This window comes from Suricata suricatta, chromosome 11 (genome assembly GCF_006229205.1).
Source record: "Suricata suricatta isolate VVHF042 chromosome 11, meerkat_22Aug2017_6uvM2_HiC, whole genome shotgun sequence".
Taxonomy (NCBI): Eukaryota; Metazoa; Chordata; class Mammalia; order Carnivora; family Herpestidae; genus Suricata; species Suricata suricatta.
Window position 1 is genome coordinate 18320886 of NC_043710.1, and position 24423 is coordinate 18345308.

Here is a 24423-nt window from a genome sequence, read left to right on the forward strand (position 1 = left end):
ATTTCCATTTCATCTATGTTGCAGAATTTTTTGGTATGAAGTTGCTCATATGAATCCCCTCTTAATATTCTTAGAGTCTGCCCTCATCTTGACTCCTGATACTGGTAGTTTATATCTTCATTTTCTCCTTGAACAGTATAGGGCAGTTATTGGTTTTTTTTCCCAAAGAACCAGTTTTTGTTTAATTGATTTTTTCTCCATTGTCTATTTTCTATTTATTTCCACTCCTTCTACTTTGGACTTAATTTATTCTTCAAGTTTCATAAGGTAGTTTCTTAAGCTTAATTGATTTTAGTTCTGTTCTAACACAAGCACTTCAAGCTATAGATCTCCATCCCACATATTTAGACCTATTGTTTCATTTTAATTTAGCTCCAAATATTCTCTAATTTGCTTTGTCTTCATGAACCCATATATCATTTAGAAATACGTTAATTTTCATCTACTGGGGACTTCCACAGATGTCTTTTATTAATGTAATTCCACTGTGAACAGGGAACATAGTTTTTATGTTTTCATTTTCCCCCAAATTACTAAGACTTATTTTATGCTGCAATGCATTTGTGGTGTATGTTGCATGTGTGCTTGAGAAGAATGTGTGTTCAGTTATTAGTGAACGAAGTGTTCTATAACTGTGAATTAAGCCAAGAAGTTGATAGGATTATTCAAGTCATCTATGTCTTTCTGATTTTTCTATCAACTCATTCTATCAATTACTAAGAGAGGAATGTTGAAATATCCAAATATAATTGTACATTTTCTTGTTCACTTTCAGCTGTTAGTTTTTGCTTTATATATTTTAAAACATTGTTATTCGGTGCCTAATTTAGTATTACCTGTTCTTTCTTCTTGATTGATTCCTTTATCATTATGAATGACTCCTCTTTCTCCCTACCAATATTCCTGTTTTTCTTTTTAAAGTTTATTTGAGAGAGAGAATGTACACATGAGCAGGGGAGGGGCAGAGAGAAAGAATCCCAAGCAGGCTCCATTCTGTCAGTACAGAGTCCAACGTGGGATTTGCATTGTGAGATCATGACCCAAGCCAAAACCAAGAGTCAGACACTTAAACAACTGAGCTACCTAGGCACCCTTCGGTATTCCTGTTTTGAAGTTAATTTTGTCCTTTGTTGATATAATCATTCCCACTTTTCTTGTGATGCATGTTTATCTAGTATATCTCTTTCTACTCTAATTGTATTTTATAGTGTTTTCCTTAAAGATAACATTTAATTGTTCTTGCTGTTTAACTCAGGATAATCTCTATACTTTAATTAAAATGTTTAGACCATTTATATTTAATGTAATTATTGATATATTTGGGTTTAAGTCTACTCCATTTTTTGGGGGGGGGGTCCCATCTCTTCTTTGTTTACTTTCTTCTTTTTTTGCCATCTTTTTGATTAAATATTTTTCTGGTGTTCCATATGCAATATTGGCCTATTAGCTATAACTCTTTTAAAAATGTTTTTAGTCGTTGCTCTAGGGTTTACAACGTACATCTTTAATTTATCACAGTCTTTCAGATATCTTCCAAGCTTTCTTCCTAACTCACCAGCAACTCTTCTGTCTCCTTTTCTAGATTTTCCTTTTGTCCCTCTATCTATAAAGGTTAGAGTGGGCCCAATAATCAGGCCCCAGTCCTTTTCTCTTCTCTACCTATGCTAACTCTCTGGGCAATCTTATCCAGTCTCGTGGTTTTAAATCCCATCTATATATTCAGTCTTAACTTATCCCCTGAGCTCTACATACCTAACTGCTTAAATGACGCTACTACTTAGATTTCCAAAAGGTATCTCAAACAGCATGTCTGAAGTAAGGCCTTTGATTTTCACTCTCAACACTTCCCTGTCCTCAGTCCTGCATTGTCAGCATATTTCAGTTAATGGTATTGTTCCATTACTCAGGGCGAAAACCTAGGAGTTGGCTGTGAATCCTCTATTGCTTTCCTCTCCTATATTCATCAGTAAGTCCAATAAGACTCTATTCCCAGCAAAACTTCTTACTACCTCTGCTACTACCATCCAAGTCTAATGAAGCCACCATCTCTCACTTGGGCTCCCTAAAATAGCCTTCTAATTGATATTCTTTCCTTCATTCTTGCTCCCTGTAGCCTGAGCTCCACACATTAGCTGAAATTATCTTTAAAAAAAAATACCATTCAGATATTACCACTTTAAAACCTTCCAGTGTTTCCCTGTCACACCCAATAAAAATCTAGAATCCTTTTGGCCTCCATGGTTCCTAACACAATTTGGCTCTGACCTACTTTTCTGGCATCATCTCTACCATGCTCTCCACACTAAATATACAGCCATTCTTGCTGTTCTTTTTTTTTTAAATTTATTTTTGAGAGACAGAGAGAGACACCGTGAGCAGGGGAGGGTCAGAGATAGCGGGAGATACAGAATCTGAAGCAGGCTCCAGGCCCTGAGCTAGCTATCAGCACAGAGCCCATCGCGGGGCCTGAACCCATGAACCATGAGATCATGACCTTAGCTGAAGCCGGATGCTTAACCGACTGAGCCACCCAGGCACCCCATTCTTGCTATTCTTAAAACAAGCTGAGCTTGTTCCTGCCTGAGGGCCTTCCCATTGCCTGGTATGCTCCTGGTTCACTCCTTCTCAACATGTCTATCTGTGCTTAAATGTCACTTCTGACCAACCCATCTAAAACACCTCCTCACACCCAAGCCACTACCTCCCCTTACTCTGCTTTAGTTTCATCACAGCATCTATTGCCATTTGAAATTATATTCATTCACTTGTTTTGGTTGTCTTCCTTCTTAGAATGTAAACTTTTAGATAAAAATGGCATTTTGTTTTCTGTTCAATGCAGCAGCATCACATGAAGAACAGTATCTGGTATAAAGCTCAAGAAATATTTGTTGATTGAATGAATCCATCACATCTGGCCTCTTAGTTTTCAAAGGAAAACAATCTTTAGGAGTTAGCGTACTAAAAAACATTGGAATGAAAATTTACTTTCTGCTGGTCCCTTCTTTGAAAGTGAATGAAATCTGGTTGTTAGGTGCAATTCTCTTCAGTAACACAGTTCAGGTTCAAGTTGCATCTACAAAAAGATTTCTCTTACTAGGCTAATCCATCCAGAGTGAATGGTGCTCTTCAGGCGAGGTTCTGACAGATGAAGTTGTGCCCTGCCCACAGTCTCACTGTGTACTTCTGAAGTGCTGTTGAAGCCCAAAGAAGGCAGAAATCACTCCTTAGCAAGTCCTAACTCAGAACATTACCTAGTTCAGAAGCTTCCTTCCTATTCCAGCATTATCTTAGGTCACTCTTTACAGGAAGATGCTGTAGCCATGGAACTAAAAGGAGTACCAATCTGATATTAATGGATATTCATCTTATTCTTTGGGTTTTTTTTCATCCTTATTACTTCTGAAGAAGTCTAAGGTACAACCGGAAGATGCTATGCAAAGAGATGAAAAAATCCCTGCATCTCCTAAGAACTGGAGAAGATGTACTTAATGGAATCCTCATTTTGGCCAAGTTGTCAACACACTGAACCAAACTGGTGACAAGAACAAGGCTGTTCAGAGAGAAATTATTGGGACTGTATCCAGAAAACAAGGAACAGAGACTGGGCACAGGGTGAGCAGAAGGGAGGGGATGAAGGTAAGCCTCTCAGGATCTACTAGAAAACGACTATTGGAAATCTTATCGGAGCTGCTGCCACCAAAGCACAATTTTCGTTAATTACCTCAATTGTGGCTGTTATACCCCTAATGAGAAACACAACTTGACTTCTAAGCAGGCAGTGGGGCTGGTAGTAAGCTGAAACCTGAAAATCAGCAGATACAGGGCTACATACGGCCCTTACTATTGAAATTAAGCCACATCCAAAACACAGAGGGTAGGACTCCAAATAGCTTCAGACAGCAGCCAGCCACGTAGGGCCCTCACCAGGCACCGGATGGACGCTCTCTGGACCCATCAAGAGGCCCAGATCCCAAGTGCTCATTCCAATAACATAAGAAAATAAACATGGGGCTTATTTATAGCTCAGGAAAGGGACTGGGGCAAAAGAACCCCTCATTTGGTAATCCACCTTGACGGGGCCAGATAGGATCCAGACCCTGAAGCTCTCTGGTAACAGGCTGAGCAGAAGTAGGGGCCAGAAGGGGCCGGCTGCCAGCATCACCAGGTACAGGCTTGCAAAGGCCCTGATGAAGAGAAGGAGAGAAGATCTAACACATCATCCCATCTCACCATCCCTGGTCTGAGTGACCTTGCTACCTCCAGTTTCTAGTTGAGGAAACTGAGGCATGGGAGTGGACTCTCAAGACCAAGGAAGGCTTGGGGTTCAACTCAAGGGGAAGGTGTGCTACGAGAAGAGGCATCCTCCAGACACTGGAGAAGACGGGGTTAACGGATTCTTCATTTACACTTGGGACTAAAAGAGAGGTGCACAGAGTCCTTGGCCACTGATGGACTCACGCCATCTTACACAGCTCAAGGGCTCCCAGGAGGGCCAGAGTGCCTTGAGCTCAGGAGAGTGTCTTATTCAACTCTATTTCTTGGATCCAGCACAGAGACTAGCAAAAAGCATACTGTGATAAATGAACGATTAGAAAAACTCAATCACCCAATAAATGTTCTCTTACGTCACCTGGATCGATAGCCAGTTGGTTGTGCTTTGGCTGTGATTGCCAGAAAACGGGGCATTCCTTGAGTTTCTTCTTGGGCATAGTAGTTAATGATGTAACTTGGTGGCTATATATAAAAGCCCAAATACACATATTCTGAAGCGAAGGTGCTTAGGGAAGCTTCGGTAGGAAAGCACGCTAGACGGAGTGGCGGTGGTTTGGCTCTAAGCCATCTGGACTCCAGGCCCTGCTCTGTTGGAAGCTCTCAGCCCATGTGCCGTCCCTGAGAGGCTGCAGACAAGATGGAGCTCTGAGGAGAAGCTTCCCGCAGACACCGCCTGCCTGGTACCTCTTGAGCGCCACACGGGCATCCTTCCCTTTCTTTGTCTTCTGCCTGACAGCTCTGTACCCTTCAGGGGACTGGAAGAAATGCCACTAGGGGCCCAACCACTGGGGAATAGAAGGAAGGAAAAGGCTCTACCCTGAAAAGGTTATAAATGTGTGGAAACAAAATGCCAGACGCAGATGCTGGTGACTCAACTGTTGTTTCTTGAGAAGGAAAGAGGCCTGGAAGGCTCAGAGAAGGGGCCAGACTGTGCCCAGGCATCTGCCCTGTGCTGCCAGCAATGGTGAGCCTGGAATTAAAAAGCCACGGCACAGAGTTTCCTCCTTCCCGAGAACCTGGAAGTCACAAAACCTGACGCTGAAATCCCTGACAGTCCTTTCGACATCGATGAGAGGCTGTGGGTTGAGCTTAGAGTGCTCGCACTCTAAAGAGAAGGGAAACCTTAAAATTGACGGTACACTCCTGCCTAACTTTCCTCCGCCAGGAGGAGGTCAATGAAGCCTGTTCACAGATGGCCAGACCACGCTTGGTTCGCACAACAGGGCCACAAGCCATTCCTGATTTTAATTCAGAAGCAGTAAACGGTGTCCGTGAATATTCTGAAGGGAAGGCTCGTATGGAAGCTTGGAACAGAGCAGGGCTGAGCTGAGCGGACCCGCCCCCCAGTTTCACGAGCCTGCAGGCTCTGTGGTGGGAAGCTCAAGTTGCTTCCAGAGCCTTCCTGGATGGCAGCTGCCTGCCAGTATGATGAGCACGGCTGGCAGAACGGCTCCCAGAAGTGGCTGGAGGGACCGGGAGCCAGCTGAGCACTGTCCCCGCCTCGTTGTGCCACAGCCACCGCAGGCTCTGCTGCTGCCACACAAGTCAGCCTGGGCCACAGGAGGTGGAGAAGGGAGCCTACCCCCGAGAGAAGCCACCGTCCCCAAAGCGAAGGAGACCCACCAGGCTCAAGAGGGGTGGCCGATGGGAGACCTGCAGGTGCCCAGGCCTCTCCCTCCCAGCTGGGCTCCCAGGGGACCCTGACTGCCCCTCTTGGCGCCCAGCCCTGAAGTCTTGCCAGAACCGAGCCACTTTCCAAGGGGCCTCTGCCTTCAGCTACTTTTGAATTCTGTCAAAGGGTCTTGAATTGTATCTTCTGAGCCTGTGGCTAGAAACCTGCATCTTTTCAAACGCTCCTGCCAGAGATGATTGTCCCAGGCAGCCACTGGGATCAACCCTTCAACGGAGGACAGCAAAACGTTGCAGCTTGCCCCTTCTGGCGCCCAGTCCCCATCGGCACACACGAGCGTGATGGGCACGTCTTCCCAAAGGCAGCGGGGAAACTGGCCCTAAAAGCCGCAAGCTGTTAGCGTGGTTGGAAGTACATGTGGTGTTGGCAGAGGACCCAGGTGGTTGGTTGTGAACTTCATGACACGGAGTGCGTGGAGCATCCTTCGCAGGAAAGAACCGGAGATTCTGAGAACAGAAGTTGTTCTTCTCCTCTTTAATTTTTCCTAGACAGGAAGGTTTTCGCCTCAACACATGAAAGGGCTGGTAGAATACACAAGATAAGAATATTAAGAACTATCAAAGGCCAACCAGCACGAAAGTGCCTCCGATCGTGGCACCACAAGCTGGCTCACCCCAGCTGGGTCCCTGGGGGAAGTGACTCAGTGCACACATAGGGGCCAGGCCAGGCCCAGCACAGGTTCATCTGCTGTACAGGCCAGCGGGATGTGATTTCTTAAAAAAGATTTCTTAATCTAAAACCAGCTGTTGTCTGCTGTAGGCCAGAACATGACATTTTAATTAGCATAATTGTTCCACTCCTGAAACCCGGCTCCATGGCATCCCAGGGGCAGATGATCCCAATCCCGGCTTATGGGTGAGGCTTGCTGGTGAGCAGCACATAAATGCAGAGAAGGGTGGAGTCCCCAGGCCCCTCGGAACCCATGAATCATGACCCCTGCTATATGCTTGCCTCGAATTTCTCCCTGTGACCTGCACCACCTGTCTGTTCACAGGACAGAACCTTGGAGGTTTGTTTCAAGTACCTAGAATATAATACTCATTCCGCAATAGAAGTTGTTTTTATGCTGTGTTGCTGGATCTAACCCGCAATATTTCTGGGGGGATGGGGTGCCTTAAATGGAGTTTTAATGCCCTGGGAAGTCCAGTGACTCCTAAGAAGGTGATAAAGGCACACTAACAGAGGCCCCTGGGGCTCCCGATCGTCTCAGACTAAAGTGGTCCTCTTCCAAAATCAAAGGGCTAACACAGTTTTTAAAAAGAGAAGAGAAAGAAAATATTTACCCTCAGAGAGGGAGACCCGGCTTACAGGCCAGCCACTAAGACAGACAATTCAGTGACGGGAAACGAGCGGAAGATCTGAGGCGATGAGTCTGCGGGAACAATACCGAGGGGGACGCACACGTGTGGACGCACGTCCACACGGCTCTCAGCTGCCGGCAGGGATTCCGACGTGAGGCCCAGCCCTGTGCCCACCCTGAATCGTGGAAAACCAGCTCGTACTCACCGTCTGTGGCGGCCGAAATCACCTTCTCTTGTTTCTATCCTACCATCTCCAGGATTGTGAACAGGAGACTAAGTGCCTTCCCACATCCCCTACTGACGAGAATGTAATTATTCAAATCAGAAGTATTTATTAGGCACCAGTGTTTGAATGCAACACGAGGAATCATCGCAATGTCCGTGTGTGCACCTGCACCATGAACAGACAGGGAGGGGTGGGGGGGGGGCATCTTGTCCCACCAGGACCAGTCCTGCGCTCTTGCTCCTCAACGTGAGAGAGTGAAGCTCTCACGATTCCCGCTTTCGATTTTGCTCCTTCCTGACGTTTTCCTCTGACCTCGCAAAGTCCATAGGAACACTCTGGAAGTCATTCTTGTGAAAACTGCACATTGAAAATAGATAGCACAGTAACTCTTCACCTTCGTGTCACTCAAGAGAACAATGGGTGGTAGATTAGTGACTTCAACTGGCACACAGCTAGGTTTCAGTAATTATAACCATATTCCAAGCAAATTGTTATGTATTTTGTGTTCTGGGGACATATGTTATGGCTAAAGCCCAAACTGTGGCTAATCTTAATATTAGAGCCAGATAAATCTGTTTCGAATCCATAACATCTAACATTTGCCAGAGTAGATTTGTTCATCAACGGGGCTTAAAGAGGTATAATTCACACATGTGCAGTATTACTAAATGCTGAAATTTAATGATTTAAATATACCGGCAACGATTGCAGAGCCGTTGTTACAGCCGTATTTAACATTAGCCAGAACGTCCCTGGCTAGCGTTACGTTTAGGCCAAAAGAATGAGGGAAATGCTGGCATCCCCTTGGGGTGTGGATCACAACCCCCTCAACTTTTACAGCATGGTGCCAGCTACAGCAACTCAGGGGATGGCTATTAGAGGCCTCCGCTTTCCCCAAGAACACCTACAAAACGCTGACTGGGTCTAACCAAGAAGCAGACGGAGTCCTTTGGAGGTTCTGGGAGACATCTTCTCTTAGAAGGTTTCCAGCTTGGGGACCTCCTTCCGTTTGATGCACACGGCACCAGAGAGTCCCGTTGGCTATGTGTCCTCCTAGGTTCAGAAGGAGGTTTGGAAGTAGACTGGAGCTAAGGCCAGAGATGGAGTTGAAATACACATAAAAAGGAAAGTTCCTTGGGTTACCAATAGTCAGCATTTAAGACATAGTATAAAAAGGAATAAAAAATTATCTTAATCATCTCAAAAAGCCAAACCTAAGAGGAATGGTTCATAGAATTTACAGGATCCCAGTTCGGCACCTGGTGCTCTTCCTATGCCTGGGTCCAGTGCCCCAGGTCCTGGGGTGTAGAGCAGATCCCATTAAGCAGTTGGGATTTTACACCAAATTCTTGGTTTGGCTTTTCCTCCTAACAACTCACTGATCTGAAATAGCTATGAGATAGTTCATATTTCATATTTCAGGTGAGATGTGGGCACCATTTACACGATTCCCCAGATCTAACATGTTTGATAGGTCTGTCTGCTCTACAGCCTTAGGGTCAGTGGTGTTTCCTTTCACACTGTTCCTTGCAAACAAAGGGGGCCTGGTGGGGGGAGGGGGCGGGGAGTTAAACCCAGAGCATGCCTTCCATTTGGCATTTCCAACTAGAGCCTGGGGCTCCTAAGCATCACCAGAGTAGGGTCACACTGCTCAAGGTGCTTAGCACGCTCTCTCTAGGCTCCAGTTCTTGAGGAAGCAGGTTGGGTGTCACCGTCCAGTATGTCAGTTGACGACCCCCCATATCCAGCTGACATCAGGGTGCCAGGAGGCTCTGCTCTCCTACTTTGTCCCCGCATAACATTCAGACCTCCCTCGGTGATCGGTTTCATAAGCTGCCGATGTTGGGGAAGCTCTTCAGTTTCTCAGGAAAGTCATCTTTGTACAGGACAGGGTCAGCTCGGTGCTCCACCACCTTGAGAGGCATCGTCCCAAAGACTGAAGCAAACTTGTTGATGCACTCAGACCTGAAGAGGTAGGGTGGGGAGGCGGGGAGGCAGGTGAAGAGGGAAAGGGGTGAGGAAAAGAGACAATGTTCAAGAGCCTGACAGAGGAGAGCAACATATGTGCTATTCAATATCAACAAAGAAACCCAAGTATCACGAGCCTGCTCCCTGGCTCTTAAAAAAGGTTGGGAGGGGGTGGGCAGAAGAGGTGACCTGGGGTGATGTGACTATTAGTTCGGGGGGAGAAAGTGAACAGGGGATGCTTCTGGAGGCCACTGGCCTGGGCAGAGGTCAGTCTCTCTTCCCCTCCCCCTCGAATTCCAGTCATTCTTCCCCCTCCTGTACAAGCGGATTAGCTGCCAAGTCTTAACCCCATCCCTGCCAGCCCAAGAGAAGGCAAAGGGTAGAGGGAGGAGGTGCCAGGAGCTGAGCTCCAGCTCACGGATGTTCAAAAAGCAGAAGAGAGGACCTCACACCTGCAGCACGGGAAGGCAGAAGAGAACGGCAGTGAGCCTCACTTCCAAACAATAAACCCTTCAGCCACTCAACCAATGTCTACTGAGGGCAATCCCAGAACTGCTGGCCAACTCCCACAAGTTCCTCCCTGAGAGCTCCCGTGTCGCGGTGGCCAAGGGCTGAGGGACAGAACAGCCCAGAAGCGCTGCAGGAGGGGAGACGGCAGTGTCCTGGACGCCAGGCCCCCCACCCCCTCCAGAGGCCCCTGAGCAATCTCCTCAGAGGTGAGCAGGTCAGGCCACGCAGGCGGGGAAATGGCTCTGGTCAATCAGGCCAACTGAGTGCGACAGCTTGGTAATGAGGATGCTCCAGCAGCCGGGCCAGAGGGAAAAACAAGCCCCTAAACACCGCTTTTGAAGTGAAGGCGACCTCAAGGATGCATTTCAGAAAGGTCGGTCCTCTCTTCCCTCCAGTTGGGCCCACGGCACCCGGCGGCCCCGGTAAGAACACACCCATCTGAGGCAGAACCATTTATCCAAGAGCGGGCTGAATTCTAAGACACAGACCAGAGGTCTCTTCTGTCCTGAGGTACTGCAAGCTTTGTTTCAAATTATTTTAATCAGTAAGTTTTTAGTGGGGTCTTTTGAGCTTTAGGAAGAAGCCAATTAATAACGAAGCCAGTTAGCATCAATTCCTTTCTCTGGTCATTATGTTTGTAGGAGGATGTGTTACTATTTCATTTGGAGCTCTTGCCACTAATACTAGCCCTGTGTCCACGCCCAGGAATCAACAATCAACACTCACTATGGATTCCAGCCTGTGTTACAAGGGATTATGAACCCACTCCATCCTCCGAGCAACCCTATGGGGTAGGTCCTACTGTTATTTCAGTTTTATACTGGGAAGATGGAGACCGAGAGAGGCTGAGGAACATGTCCGAAGGTCAAATAACAATCAGAAGCAGAGTCAAACCCAGGCCGTCTGGCTCCTGAGGCTAATAAATCTGAATTATGAGATGACACACATCTTTTTATGAACGTAAGTCTAAAGTCCAAGTGGAGGGGTAGAAATTAACAACTTTTGCGCTCCTATTATGTGCCAGATCATTTACAAACACGATTTCATGGACTCCTTAAGGTATCCCCCTCAATGTGCCCAGTGGCTGGTTTACAGCCGCTTCCGGTTATGGGCTGACAAGCTGAAGTGGAGGCCTGAGGCCCCAGCCCTGGAAAGTGCTGGAGCTGGGTGCCCACCCAGGCCTGCACCGGCAAGAGAGCCTCTAGGCTTTCCACCAGCCTACCGAGACGCTCCGGCCCTGACACTGCCCCCTGCGGCCAGTCCTGTGAGACTCCGGAGGTGGAGGCCGAGGTCCCGAACTGAGAGGGGACCCGGGAAGAGACCGAGGCATGTCCACATAGTGGTACCGAGGAAGCCCTCCCCTCGAAGTACAGGGTCAGGGCAGTGGCAGACAGCGTCTCTCCGAGGTCCTACGTACTGAAGCTCTTCTGCCTACAAACACGTACAGGTTCCTCCAGCCTCCGGTCATCGTGCCTGCGCACTCCGGCCAGCGAAGCCCAGCAGTGCCCGGCACAGGCAGCGGTGAGTAGGGATGAGAGGAGAACCATGGATCTTGACAGAGGAAGGGGCTCCGCGGCCCACTGGAGAGAACTGAGCACAATGTCCCCTCTGTAAACAGAACCGCTGACGGGGCAGGCCGAAGGCAGGAGGCCCCCGGGGCCCAGGCCAGCTGACTGTTGACAGCTGCCCCTGGCTAGCCGAGCCTAGCGAGTGCTTCTTTCTCTCCACGCAGCCTGCGCTGGAGAAGCGCTGGCTACTCGCAGGGCTGAGGGGCCCTGACTCCCTTCCAGGGACTGACAGTGTTGGCCACTTTCTTTCCACACGGGGAATCGCTTCTCGGCCTTTTGGCTAAGACCAAGTGTAGTATCTTTCCACACAGGGGGGATCTGGGTGGGGAACCAGGTGGGGGTAGATGGCGAGTTTGGTGGCGGCTATGGCTGGGCTGCGTTGTCCTGTCAGGGGTCCAGCAGTAAGTGCTCCCCTGGGGTGGTTTTATAACCTAGCACAGACAGGCTGAGCGCCGCCGACATCTACCTCTGAAGTGCTGGAACCGTCTGCGGGAGAAAGGACTAACGGTTTTCTGTTTTCCTTGTAAACACGTACAGTCACCTCAAGTAACCTGGGGCCTTCAGGGCTGCTGCTGTGGAAACTGGAGGGAAATAACGCTGCCGGGCGTCGTGCTACGGGCTTTCCTGTGATATCACTTCGCTCAGCCCCAGCGCAGATCAGTGTTTCCTACAAAGAGGCTCAACAGGTATTTGTTGAACCCGTGAATGGACACCGTAACTTGACAGACACTAACACACCTATGTTAGGGGATGAAAAGATTGGAGTTGAGCCTAAGGGAAATCAGTTTTCTTAAGTCAGATAGCTCCTAAGTGACAGACCCATAATCTGAACAGGGACTGGCCTGAATCAAAATACAATTGTTCTTTTTCTTAAGATCAGCACTGTCTGCCATAATCCCTTAACGTGTTGAAATACTGGTCAAAATGAACAGTTACAAAGTCTTCCAGTTTTCTAGCTCTTAAAGAATTGACAGCCAATCCTGGAAATGGATGCTGGCAGTAAAAGCTACTTTCCTACACAACTGTGATTTCTGCTCCGAGACCCCAAATTTAAGAATAAATAAGCTTACTGAATCACAAACCCCAACACAAGGTCATAACTTGCAAAGTGGTTAACTTGTTTCACTGTTTTGTGCAAAATGTGAATTCTGCAAAGGGACCTATTAAGAGAAACCAAGGAATGGGCAATTCTACATTCGTAACTCTGCTTCTGGGTCTCCCCAAGATGGCTTAAATCATGCCTTCCTCCCTCCCCATCTGAGTGCCTTGTATGATAATTTAGTGATTCAATCTTTAACCCAAATAGTTTTGCTCCCAGTTTCTGATTTCAAGATTGATTTCCTCTGTTTCCTCTCAAATTTCTCAAGGGGGTATTCTACACACACTAACTCTACTTCCTCACCCAGATTCACACGCCATCACCCTTCAGCCCCATTGCCCCATGGCACTAGTTTTTCAAAGTCACCAGTGAGCATCTAATTCAGAGACGTCTTCCCTGTCTGCACATCCCCTGCTCCCACCTTGTCCTGGGTACTATAGACTCGGTTCTCGCCTGGCCTCAGCAGTGGCTTCTTCTCTCTTTTCAGTTACTCTGTCTGTCTCCTAAATGTCAGAATTTCTCAAGATCCTGCCCTTGGCTTTTCTTCAGTCAGTGGCCATCTCTGGGGAGATGTCTTTCAGGTATCTACCTTTGTTTTCATCTTCTTCCTGAAGGTCCGGCTCCACATTTCCAACTGCTTACTCCATATCTACACCTGCACATGCAGAGGAAAAGACCCCCAAATCTTCACCTACCTTACTGCTCTCCAACTTCCCCGAGATTAAAATCTCCTCCTGTCCTCGATAATTACACTGTTAAAGGTGCAACCATCCAGCTTCCCTCCTCCCCTAACTGGTCTCCTCCTAACTGTTTATTATTCACACTGTTGACGGTCCTACCACTCCTCCAGACTCAACATCTAAGCTCCCTCTGTCGATTCCTTCTCCATAAACTCAAGTTCTAGCCTATCTTCCTTTGGAGGGAAAAAAGCCTCTCTGAATATTTAATCCATCCCTTCCTCTCTACACTCAACTTAGTTCAAGCATTTCATTTCCGTATGTGCTTTCTTCAATTCCTTCGCCTTCATTCCACTCTGCACTACTTCCAAATTAATCTCAAAACAATGCTTTGATCAAGCTCTGTTGTTCAAAAACTTTTGATGGCATATCAGAGCCTGAAAAAGTTCGTTCAGGCTCCTGCACTGGGCAGTCCTTCAGGGCCTGGCACCAACAGGCCAGAAGTCTACACTGTAGCCACACTGGACTCCTAACTGTGTGCCAGATACACCTTCGACCTGATGCCTGGAACCCTCAACCACCGGTGTCCCCTGCCTGGATCTCCTCTTCTTGCCCAGTGATCCCAGCAATCTTTGAAGGCTTATTCCAAGTGCCATATTTTACAAAATTATGCCTAATAATCAACCTAGTGAGAAGCCACTTCTCTTTCCTCTGACCAATTATAACCTTCTGAGCCTCCCTTATGGTGCTTATCACATATAGCCCTGTGGTGTGTGTGTGTGTGTGTGTGTGAATTTGTTGTTAATTATGGCTCTGACAGAATCTGATTTAAGCCTAACAACATCTGGGTAGTCATGTATTCTATTTTAAAAATCCTGTCCCAAAAGGAAGCCCCCACATCTCCTTAGTTACTTTATTCAGTGTTTAGTAATAATTATATCTAACTTAAATCTCTCTCGCTGCATTTTAAGTGTCTGTGCACCTGTCATCTCAGTGATGTGGAGAAGAGCTGCTTGGCCTTAGCATGAACTTCAAGGCCATCATCAGGTCAATGTTTCTCCCTAAGATTCCTCTCTTACACCATAAAACCCCATCATTTTCACTCAGCCTCCTCAACAACCAATTGCTTAACGCTGTGAATTCTCCCAAACACAAAGAATGGAGGTGGGTTTAATAGTAATTTTGTGTACTCCAATAGAACTATGATCGGGGTCTCTTCCAAATGAGCTCCGACACGTTAATGTCACCGCCCCTGACGGTGCAATAACTATGATACCAGTGACAGACGTTTCTAAAATCACGGTACTATATTATTTCACACTGACAGTTGATAAAAGCCGGGTCATTTGGGTAAAATATTTATATATGAAAGAGATTGAGATTATTTAGAGGGTAGGAATAAGAAGGAGTAAAGCATTATAGAAGAATCCAGACCAAGAGAATCAACTTTCTGTACAAAAAGATCCTCCAGGCTTTAAGGATTTGAACACGGTGGATGGATTTCAAACATGAAGACTGCAGGCAGACACAGGGGACCCGGGGACACCTGCGCTCGCTAGCCCACTCTCTACGGGTGACTACCACCTTTCCTGAGTGCACGCGGGTCCCCTGATAGCACTGCTTCGAGATGTCTGAGCTTGTTGTCTTATGGAAGGAGCTGCCTTTTGGAAGAACTGGGTCTGATTCAGGAGGGGCCAAGCTTGGGGGCCTTGGGGACACAAGTGAGGACGATGAGGTCTCCTGAAATAGTATCATGATCCTAAGGGGGAGATGTACGTTTCCCACTCCTTTCATGCTCACCCCCCTTCGAGGCTCAGTACTACACAAAAGTGTGCCTACTGACTACGTGATGGATTGAAATAAAAGGGAGTTCAGGCTGCCTGGCTCCTCTCTCTCTCTGTAAAGAGCTGCGTTTTCCATTCTGTTCTTGGTAGGTGCTTGGTCAGCAAAGGTGATTTGTCTCTAGGTTTTGTTTCATTCTCTCCAATCAAACTTCTATTGCCACACAGAGACACTACCCTGCACAACAATGCAGTGCTTTCTTGGAATTAACTAGCCTCCACTCGAACGGCCGTGGATGGCTGACTGCTAGTCCGCATGGAGAACCTGACTTCGGGAGCTTAAGGCCAGCTATATTTTTAAGTCCCTTCCAGCCATTACAAATTGAGTGAGTAGCATTCCAAATTAATTCTGTGGATGACCTGGGCTTGAACTAATGCAATTCCCACAGTGCACAGGGAGGTGACTATGGCTACCAGCTGCTGTCCTTACATCTCCAACAAGTCCCATAAACAGGCCCCAGGCAGGAAATGGGGATCAGAGGCTAGGGCGGACTTGGTTAGAGGCTCACTCACCTCTCCACCATGTGCGTCTGGTCTAGCGAAAGCCCGTCAATGGCCGTGCACTCAGGACACTTGAATTTCTTTCGCGGTGTTACCTGCCAGGGAAGTACAAAAGCACACCTGGCCGTCAGTGCCAAGGACAATAAAATCACGCCTGTGACAACACCCTGCACGCCTCTGCTTTGTGAGCTGAGCTGCTGGCTCCCTCCACGTGCACGCGCGAGCCTGCGCATGCGCACACACACGCCTCGCCGTTCCTCCTTCAGTTCTGTCTGGCTCGGCCAACGGCACAACTCACAAGGGCCCAATAAAAACGGCTTGGAGGGCTTTTGCCTTCTGTAACTGGAAAGAAGTGGTGATGACAAGCTCCTTAATTCCTGTTTAATGACTGTTTTCTCACTGCCAAGGTCCTTGTATAAACACCATTTGTTCTTGCAGCCATAAGGGCGATGAAATACTGCTTCCCATAACTTTCACCGTAACCTCGGTTCCAGCAGGCACTCTTTCCTTCTTCCGGCTGATGGCAAACGCTTTGAGCAGCACCATGCTCTTGAAGATGCCAGCTTATTTTGCGATTCCCTTCAGTCAAGCAAAAAAATTCCAATGGTCCCTCACCCTCTGAATTCTTTTCCCTGACTCTCTCTCCCACTCTCCCAAACTTTAAAACTGCTATTGATTTTCTTAGCAACCCCAGGGAGACTGTTATCCAAACCTAGGGAAGCTAAGTAAACAGCAGAGAGAGGTTGGGCGCAGGGCCAGGGGAGAATGCTAGGTAACCGAGGCCAGGCTAAGAAGCACCTAGATGTCACAACGACAGTCCAGAGTGAGCAGGCATAGCTGAAATACCTTGAAGCGCATCAAAAAGCAACTTTGGAGATAAGAGGGGTTCAAAACTAATTTCGTGATTTGCATATTGGACTTTTTCTTGCAGTGAGCTGTTGAGTTAGAGAGCTGGGGTGGGGCAGGGGCGGGGTCAGGCTTGCAGAGTACAGACAGGGACTGACTCTTCCTCTTTTGTAGCCCCTTAGGTTTAAATTTTTTTTAATGTCTTTTATTTGAGAGAGAGAGAAAGAGAGAGAGAGAGAGCGAGAGAGAGAGAGCAAGCAGGGGAGGGTCAGAGAGAGAGGGAGACACAGAATGTGAAGCAGGCTCCAAGCTCTGAGCTAGCTGTCAGCATAGAGCCTGATGCGGGGCTCGAACCCACAAACGTGAGATCTGACCTGAGCCGAAGCCGGACGCTTAACCGACTGAGCCACCCAGGCGCCCCTGTAGCCCCTTAGGTTTAATCTGACTTCTCCCATCAATAAACCTCAGGAACAATCAGTGGGGGCCATACCACGCCTCCAGGTTTTTCTAGTATGGGGCTCAGTCCTAGAAGCACTGCCCAGTTTTATACAGAATCCTAATCCAGAAGGAGAAAAGGTCAGGATGATGCCACTCATAAAAGGAGGAAACTCTCTCTTGCTATCTGGGGATCTGGGTTTGAGCAAGATCTACATGTCAGGAACAGACATCCCTCCCGGGTACAGCGATCCCCATGTGATCCTTATGCACTCTCAGCTTTGATTTATTTTTTTTACTCTCCGCTTTTAATGTTATGGGAAAGGTACTTTTAAAAACTGGTCATTGATATTTTAAAATGTTGAGAAAAACTACAGTTATAATTGTACAAAGTGTACTATCTTCTCAATGTCTGCAAAAACCAAAAATCAGCTACTTTAAGAAAGATGTAAGTTGCATTCTTTACCTAACAGATCTGGGTTCCCTATCAGCTTTGAGAGTAAAGTTAGTTTTTTAAAAACATGATTTGTAGACTGACCATCACGGCCTTTATCTCGGATACTGGAGACTGAAAACTATGACTAAATAAACTGTATTTTAAAAAAAGAAAATATGTTTAAATCATCGAAGCCTAGCTTCAGCGTTACAATGTGACCGCGTCTTTAAAGCTAGAAGGGAGCTTAAAGTCATCCAATCCAACACATCATTTTAGTCACGAGGACTTCTCAGGCTCGGAGACCCAGACTCGCCCAAGATCACAAAGTCAGGGGCAAAGCTGGACCAGGACGCCTCCTACCTTGATGACAGCTTTCCCCGTGACGTTGGCTACCAGGAAGTTCATGGCGATGTCTTCACAGTTCATATGAGCATCCACCCAGTTCTTGATATCCCCGGGCATTTTGTAGGTATACAGGTAATTAAAATACTGGCAGGTAAGACAGAAAGAAGAAAGATTCAAATGGCAGAGGACCATGGTTGACGGGGCCACTTACTGGTTGATGGTGCAGACAAAAGGCCACTTAATCATAGCCTGGAGACAGGGTTTCTCATAGGATTAATCACGAGACTGTAAGAAGTATTAGAATGCTTTCGCTGGGTGATCAAGTATCATTAATACTGTCATTTATTTGAAATTCACCTATTGTTGGGGAGCCAGCGTGGCTCAGCTGGTTAAGTGTCTCACTTTAGCTCAGGCTACGATCTCACAATTGTGAATTCAAGCCCCGCATTGGGCTCAGCACTGACAGTGTGAGCCTGCTTGGGATTCTTTCTCTCCGTCTCTCAGTGCCCTCTCTCGCTTGTGCTGTCTCTTAAAAATGACTTAAAAAAAGATTCTCTCCCTCTCTCCCCCACTTGTGTGTGCTCTCTCTCTCTCTCTTGCTCTTTCTCTCTCAAAAAAAACCCAAATAAAATAACAAAATTACTATAAACAGCATATGTAGAGTGTGAAGACCTTGTAGGATGCAGATGCTTCAGACTCATGTATCGTGTTTAATAAATATCACTCAGAGACACACTGTACACTGATCTCTACTAAATTCTTCTCCTTGAGTCATAATGTTCAATCCTCTTTTCTACATTCTTTCCGCAGGATGCCGCCTCCGGCAACAGTTATTTTATTTTTTTAAATATGTTTTTTATGTGTTTTATTTATTTTTGAGAGACAGAGACAGCATGAGCAGGGAAGGTCAGAGAGAGAGGGAGACACAGAATCCGAAGCAGACTCCAGGCTCTGAGCTGTCAGCACAGAGCCTGACGCGGGACTTGAACCCACGAACTGTGAGATCATGACCTGAGCCGAAGCCAGACGTTTAACTGACTGAGCCACCCAAGTGCCCCTATTTTTATTTATTTTTGAGAAAGATACAGACAGCAAGTGGGGGGGGGGATGGGTGAAGAAGAGAGAGAGAGAGGGAGAGAGAGAATCCCAAGCACATTCCTCACTGCCAGTACAGAGCCCACTGCAGGGCTCAAACTCACAAACTAGGAGATCATGACCTGAGCTGAAATCAAGGGTCCAACACTTAACTGACTGAGCCACCCAGGCGCCCCAGTATGTGCTTTTTAAAGTAAAATACAAAATGAGGCAATTCTGGCACTGCCATAACGTACATGTATGAAATAGTGTGGAAGTTCATGGAGAAAAAAGTGTATGCACTGTATTACCATAACCGCAAGAATTATAAACCTTATTTATTTATTGCTAAGAACAAAAACCCATTTCTAAATCAAGAGCCCTGAAACATACACAGCAGAGCTGAGACACCAACGAGCAATCACTATCCTGTAGCTCTGCTGACGTAATGGCACCAGGGTGAGCAGGTCCCCAGAGGCTCCGCGGACACCAGTGCCCTGCGCCGCTGTGACAACAGCCAGCCTAGTGCAGTCCAAGTGCACCACACACCCCCGGGTGCTCCACCATCAGACTGAATATCCTAACGCCCAATACACACTCTTCAACTAAGTCAAACACATGAGGTAACAATTCTCAAAAGAGAGGAAACACAAAAGACACAAAAGGAGTTTCAACCACAGTAATCAAATCAAAGGGAAAAAAGTAAGATCCGTCTTCACTTATCAAAACAGCTCAGTTGGATGTTCTCTTTTTACGTATCTCATGCAGAGGGAGGGTTAGAGTAATATAGTTTTGTATTTTGCTGGGAGTGTAAATTGGCACAAACAACACTGAAAACAACAGATAAATATATGTATATATCGAAACCAAAATATTCATTCCCTTTGATATAATTCTACTTCTAGAAATCTACTGTAAGTACAATTATGAAAATGGATACTGATCACTATCTAAGCATTAGATAGTAAGTTTATCTAAAATAGCAAAACAAAACAAAATAAAACACAAACCAAAACAAAACAACAAAAACCACAAAGCGGTGCCTGGGCAGCTCAATTGGCTGATCATTCAACTCTTGATTTCAGCTCTGGCTGTGATGCCGGGGTCCTGGGACTGATGCTGAGCTTGGAGCCTGCTTAAGATTCTCTCCCTCCCTCTGCCCCTCTCCCCAACTTATGCACTCTCTCTCTCTCTCTCCAAAAAAAAGTAAAATAAATAAATAAATAAAATAGCAAATAAAAAAATTAGGGACAATCTAAATATCTAATTATATGGGGCACCTGGGTGGCTTAGTCGATTGAGCATCTGACTTCAGCTCAGGTCATGATCTCATGGTTTGTGGGTTCGAGCCCTGCATTGGGCTCTGTGCTGACAGCTACTTCAGATTCTGTGTCACTTGCTCTCTCTCCCCTCCCCTGTTCATGTTCTGTCTCTCAAAAATAAATAAATGTAAAAAAAATTTTTTTAAATATCTATACATGATTTATGGGAATATTAATACAATAGCATATTAGCATATAACATGTTATGAAGAAATGTTAATGTTAAAAACTCAGAACATATGCAAAAAGCAGGCTAATGAAAATATTCATAACAATCTGTACATGTGAATAAGTAAATAAATAAGAGGCAAACTGGAAAAAACGTCTATACACTAGCAATGAGTTATCTCCAAGTGATGGGACTAAAAGTGATTTTTCTCCTATGATAAAATTTGTTCTGAATGTTTCATATTTTCTATTATGAGCATACACATTATCTATATAAGAAATGTAACTTAAAAAATCACACAACATGGCCTTTGATTTTCTAACTAGTGTAGTTGACACATGACACGACACGGCCTTCGTAAGCTCTCTGACTAGAACATTTTCTCTACACTCAGCAGAAATTCAACCGGGCCAAGCAGAACAAAGAGCCTGCGCTCAGTTTGGTCACCTCAGACCCACCTGTGCCCCTTACCTTGTGATAAAACGCTGCCCCCGTGAGCACCATGGACACCTCGTTGGTCCACTCCGACTCATACTTCCACTTATTCATCTCATGGTCCCAGAGATGCAGACGCCCTGGGTACCCCACCAGCCGGTCAGGAAACTCCCGCCACACCTAAGGCAAGAAGCACATGGACAATCAATCCGCCGTTCAGACAACGACCAAGCCCAGCACTAAGTTATGCACGTGGCATGCAGCCTCCCTGGGCTGAGCGCTTCACCAGCTCGGGTCAGAATGGGCTCCTGAAGATGCTCAATTAAACAGATGCTAGTTATTCCATCAAGATTCAAAGGCAGATGCGGATTCTACTTTCCTTCAAATCTTCCTGCAGTTGCTTAGAAACTTGCTTAATTGGGCCAAGGTAGGTGGTCTCCTAACAGATGATTATGGAAGCAGGTTCTATTCTTAATGAATGCACACGTGAAGACCAAATGGAACCCTGCAACTCAACGGTGCTAATTTATATTAAATTTGGCCATTGTGAAAACTTAGAAAGTCTCTGTTTCTAAAAATAAACAAACAAAAAAAATGATTTCTCTGGAGCACACAGCCATTCCTATGACCTCTTAGAAGCCTCGTTTATACAGAATGTGCCTAATTCTATAATCTGTAACACACTGAGAACAAAAACTTGATTTCCACATTTGGAAAGGTTCTTAGATACAGCTTTGTGAAACGAAATTTGTATACCAGAGTGGGGTACTTCTAATGATCCTGCCCCGAGTATTTCTGTGTAATTTTCTTTAACCTCTAAAAAAGAGGAAGTGCACACCATTTAGGAGTTCTGACAGTTGACCAGCTGTTCACGCTGCCACTTCTCAGCACCATGATTCCTCCCCCTTCACCAGGCCTCTAAGGCTCCTGAGGGTCTGGTCCTGTGCCCTATTCTTCAACGTCTCGAATTTCAACTAGTTTTCATCCTTTTAAGTACCTTCTATAATCTACTGACCTCTAAACTTGTTTGGCCCAGAATGTGCAGAGATAACCAACTAGTTACTGAATATCTTCTATTGGATAAACAATAGACATCTCAAACTTAACAAAGCCAACAGCTGACTCTTGATTCCATATCCCCAGATAAGCCGTTTTCCCAATCTTATCTCAAGAAATCAACTACCTGAGTGCCCCAGCCCAAAAGCTATGAGAAGGCCTTTATTCCTTCCTTTCCTGCCTCCCCACACCCCATCCATCAGCACGTCCTGCTGGCTCTACTTCCGACCACCTCCTGCCAATTCTCCCACCATCCTCTCTCACCTAGACTGCTGTTAACAGGGCTCTGACTCATCTCCTTACTTCCACTCTCCCCCTTCCAAACCGTTATTTATAGAGTATCTCTAAAAGGATATTCGTAAAAGAATATTAGAGTACAGACAGTCCCTGATTCAGGATAGTTCAACTTAGGATTTTCTTACACTTACAATGGTGCAAAATTGATTTGCATTCAGTAGAAACTCTATTTTGAATTTTTTGAATTTGGATCTTTTCCTGGGCCAGCACTCTGCAGTACGACCCTTTCTCGTGATGCTGGGCAGTGTCTGTGAGCTGCAGCTCCCAGTCACCGTGTAAGCATGGGGCCAACAATCTAGAACCATCTTGTACCTGGACGACTGTTCTGTTGGCCACTTTCAGTACAGCATTCAGTAAATTACATAAGATGCTCCACACTTTATTATTATAAAACGGGCTTTGTGTTAGATGATTTTGCCCTACTACAGGCTAATGGAAGTGTTCTGAGCACCTTTTAAGGTAGAATAGGCTCCACTGGGATGTTTGGTAGATTAGGTTTATTAAAGGCGTTTTCAACGTCCAGGGGCTTATCGGGTAACCCTATGGCAGAGTGAGAAAAATCTGTATTCTATACAGGGTAACTCAACCAATAGGCTATATCCGATTATGTGTGTATGTATGTGTGTATGTGAGTATAATATATATATTTTTAATTCATATCCTCTGCATTATATATGTCCCCGCATATGTCATATGGTCACATGCTGCAGCAAGCAGAGGGTTCCCCAATGCCCATGGGTCACTGAAACCAGGGAGGATGTGTCATTGCTTGCCCAGAGAGGCACAGCCAGGGGGCCAGCACCCCCCGCCCCCCCCCCCCCCGTAGTTGGCCAGGGCCACCGGAACACACTCACACACCAGGCGGCTTCAAGCAACAGAAATGCAGAAGTCTGAGGCCAAGGCGCTGGCAGGGCCATGCTCCCTTCTGACACAGAGAGGGAAAGGACCCTTCCTTGCTGTTTTCTAGCTTCGGTGGCTGGCTGTTCATCTTGGGCATTCCTAGGATGCAGACGCATCACTCCTGACCTCTGTCTTCGGATGGCCTTTCCCCCTGTGTGTCTCTGTGCCCGAAATCTTCCTTCTTACAGGGACACCAGTCCAGCTGGATCAGAGCCCACCCTAATCCTGGTGACCTCACTTTAACTTTAGTACCTGAGAAGATGCTATTTCCAAATAAGGTCACTAAGGGTTAAGATGTCAAAGTATCTTTCTTCGAGGGACACGCTTGAACCCAACGCCCCCAGATTCTTTAAGAAATGCTCTAGGACTGGAACTAAATGAAGAATGGATTCCCATGACCAGAATAACAGCAAGATTCCTTAGCACATTCCGAAGGGCGCACCCACTGTCCCATCTCCTCTACCATGTTTTTCCCCATTTCGGTGGCCTTTCCGTTCTTTAACCGTAACCCCTGTGTCTCTTCTGACACAGATACTGCCCCAGCTCTTCGAAATGCTGGTTCTTTGCTCATCATTTGGGTCTCTGCTTAAATGTCGCCTACTTTTGAGAGGCCTTTCACTTTCCAAGCCACGGCGACACCTCTCCCACCTGGCCATTCTCCATCATGTCCCCTCACTCCATCTTTTTCTTCACCAAACTTTCATTTTCTGAAATTGCTCTGGTTATCTATCACTTCCTTATGTTTTACTTCCATGAGAACAGAAGTTTGGCCTTTTCCCTCAAGCAGAGAAGCGCGCCCGCACATGGCGACCTTCCGCTTGCACGTTTTGAATGTACGACCACGGAGGCCCAGCAGCAGGCACCGGCGCTGAGACTCGAAGGGACTGCAGAGCAGAGGCAGTGCTCTCCTTCAGTCAGGAAGTCTGCGACGGTGCCGCTGGACAGTCACCGTTAGTAATCATGGCACATCTTCTGCGTGTGAAGATCACAGGAATGATTCAGCATCACTGAAGCACGTGTTCTAAACAGCTTCTCCAGAAGTGGGTTATTCGCTGAGTCATTACACTGTCTCACCTGACCCTCCTGTGACCATCCGCGTGCGTTTATGTGCTCTCTGACCTGGGCGTTGAGCGTGGCCTGGGTTTCCTTTGTGTGAAACCAGGTCACCTAATGGGCATCTCAAACTCACAGCCTTGGCCTCATTAACACCATGTTGTAATCAAGAGAGCTAATCAGCCACAGCCATCATCCTAATAGCTGCCGAGGAAGGAAGTCGTGTCAAACGCCTCCTCAGGTGCGTAAGGCTGCTGCTGAGTGCCTGCTCTGGGGTTTGCATTTCTGCAGATTAAAATAATACGATACTATTACAGTTTGATGGAGCCCAGAGCAACAACCCAAAATGTGAGCCATGACTGCTGTTTGGTTTGTGGGCCCTGCGTCCCCCGTTATGTGTGC

General features: G+C 46.5%; 1 protein-coding gene across 2 annotated transcripts in view; it reads right to left on the reverse strand.

Moving 5' to 3' along the window:
• Nucleotides 1-7575: 7575 nt before the first annotated feature.
• The window catches only part of EXT2 (exostosin glycosyltransferase 2), a 136071-nt gene continuing 119223 nt past the window's right edge, over nucleotides 7576-24423 (reverse strand). For both annotated transcript variants that reach the window (XM_029956193.1, XM_029956192.1), the window contains 4 exons: nucleotides 20752-20895; nucleotides 17731-17859; nucleotides 15666-15748; nucleotides 7576-9454 (listed from right to left, as the gene is read on the reverse strand). In XM_029956193.1, coding sequence (XP_029812053.1) covers nucleotides 9316-9454; nucleotides 15666-15748; nucleotides 17731-17859; nucleotides 20752-20895 — 495 coding nt within the window. In that variant the 3' untranslated portion in view covers nucleotides 7576-9315. The remainder of the gene's footprint in view (nucleotides 9455-15665; nucleotides 15749-17730; nucleotides 17860-20751; nucleotides 20896-24423) is intronic.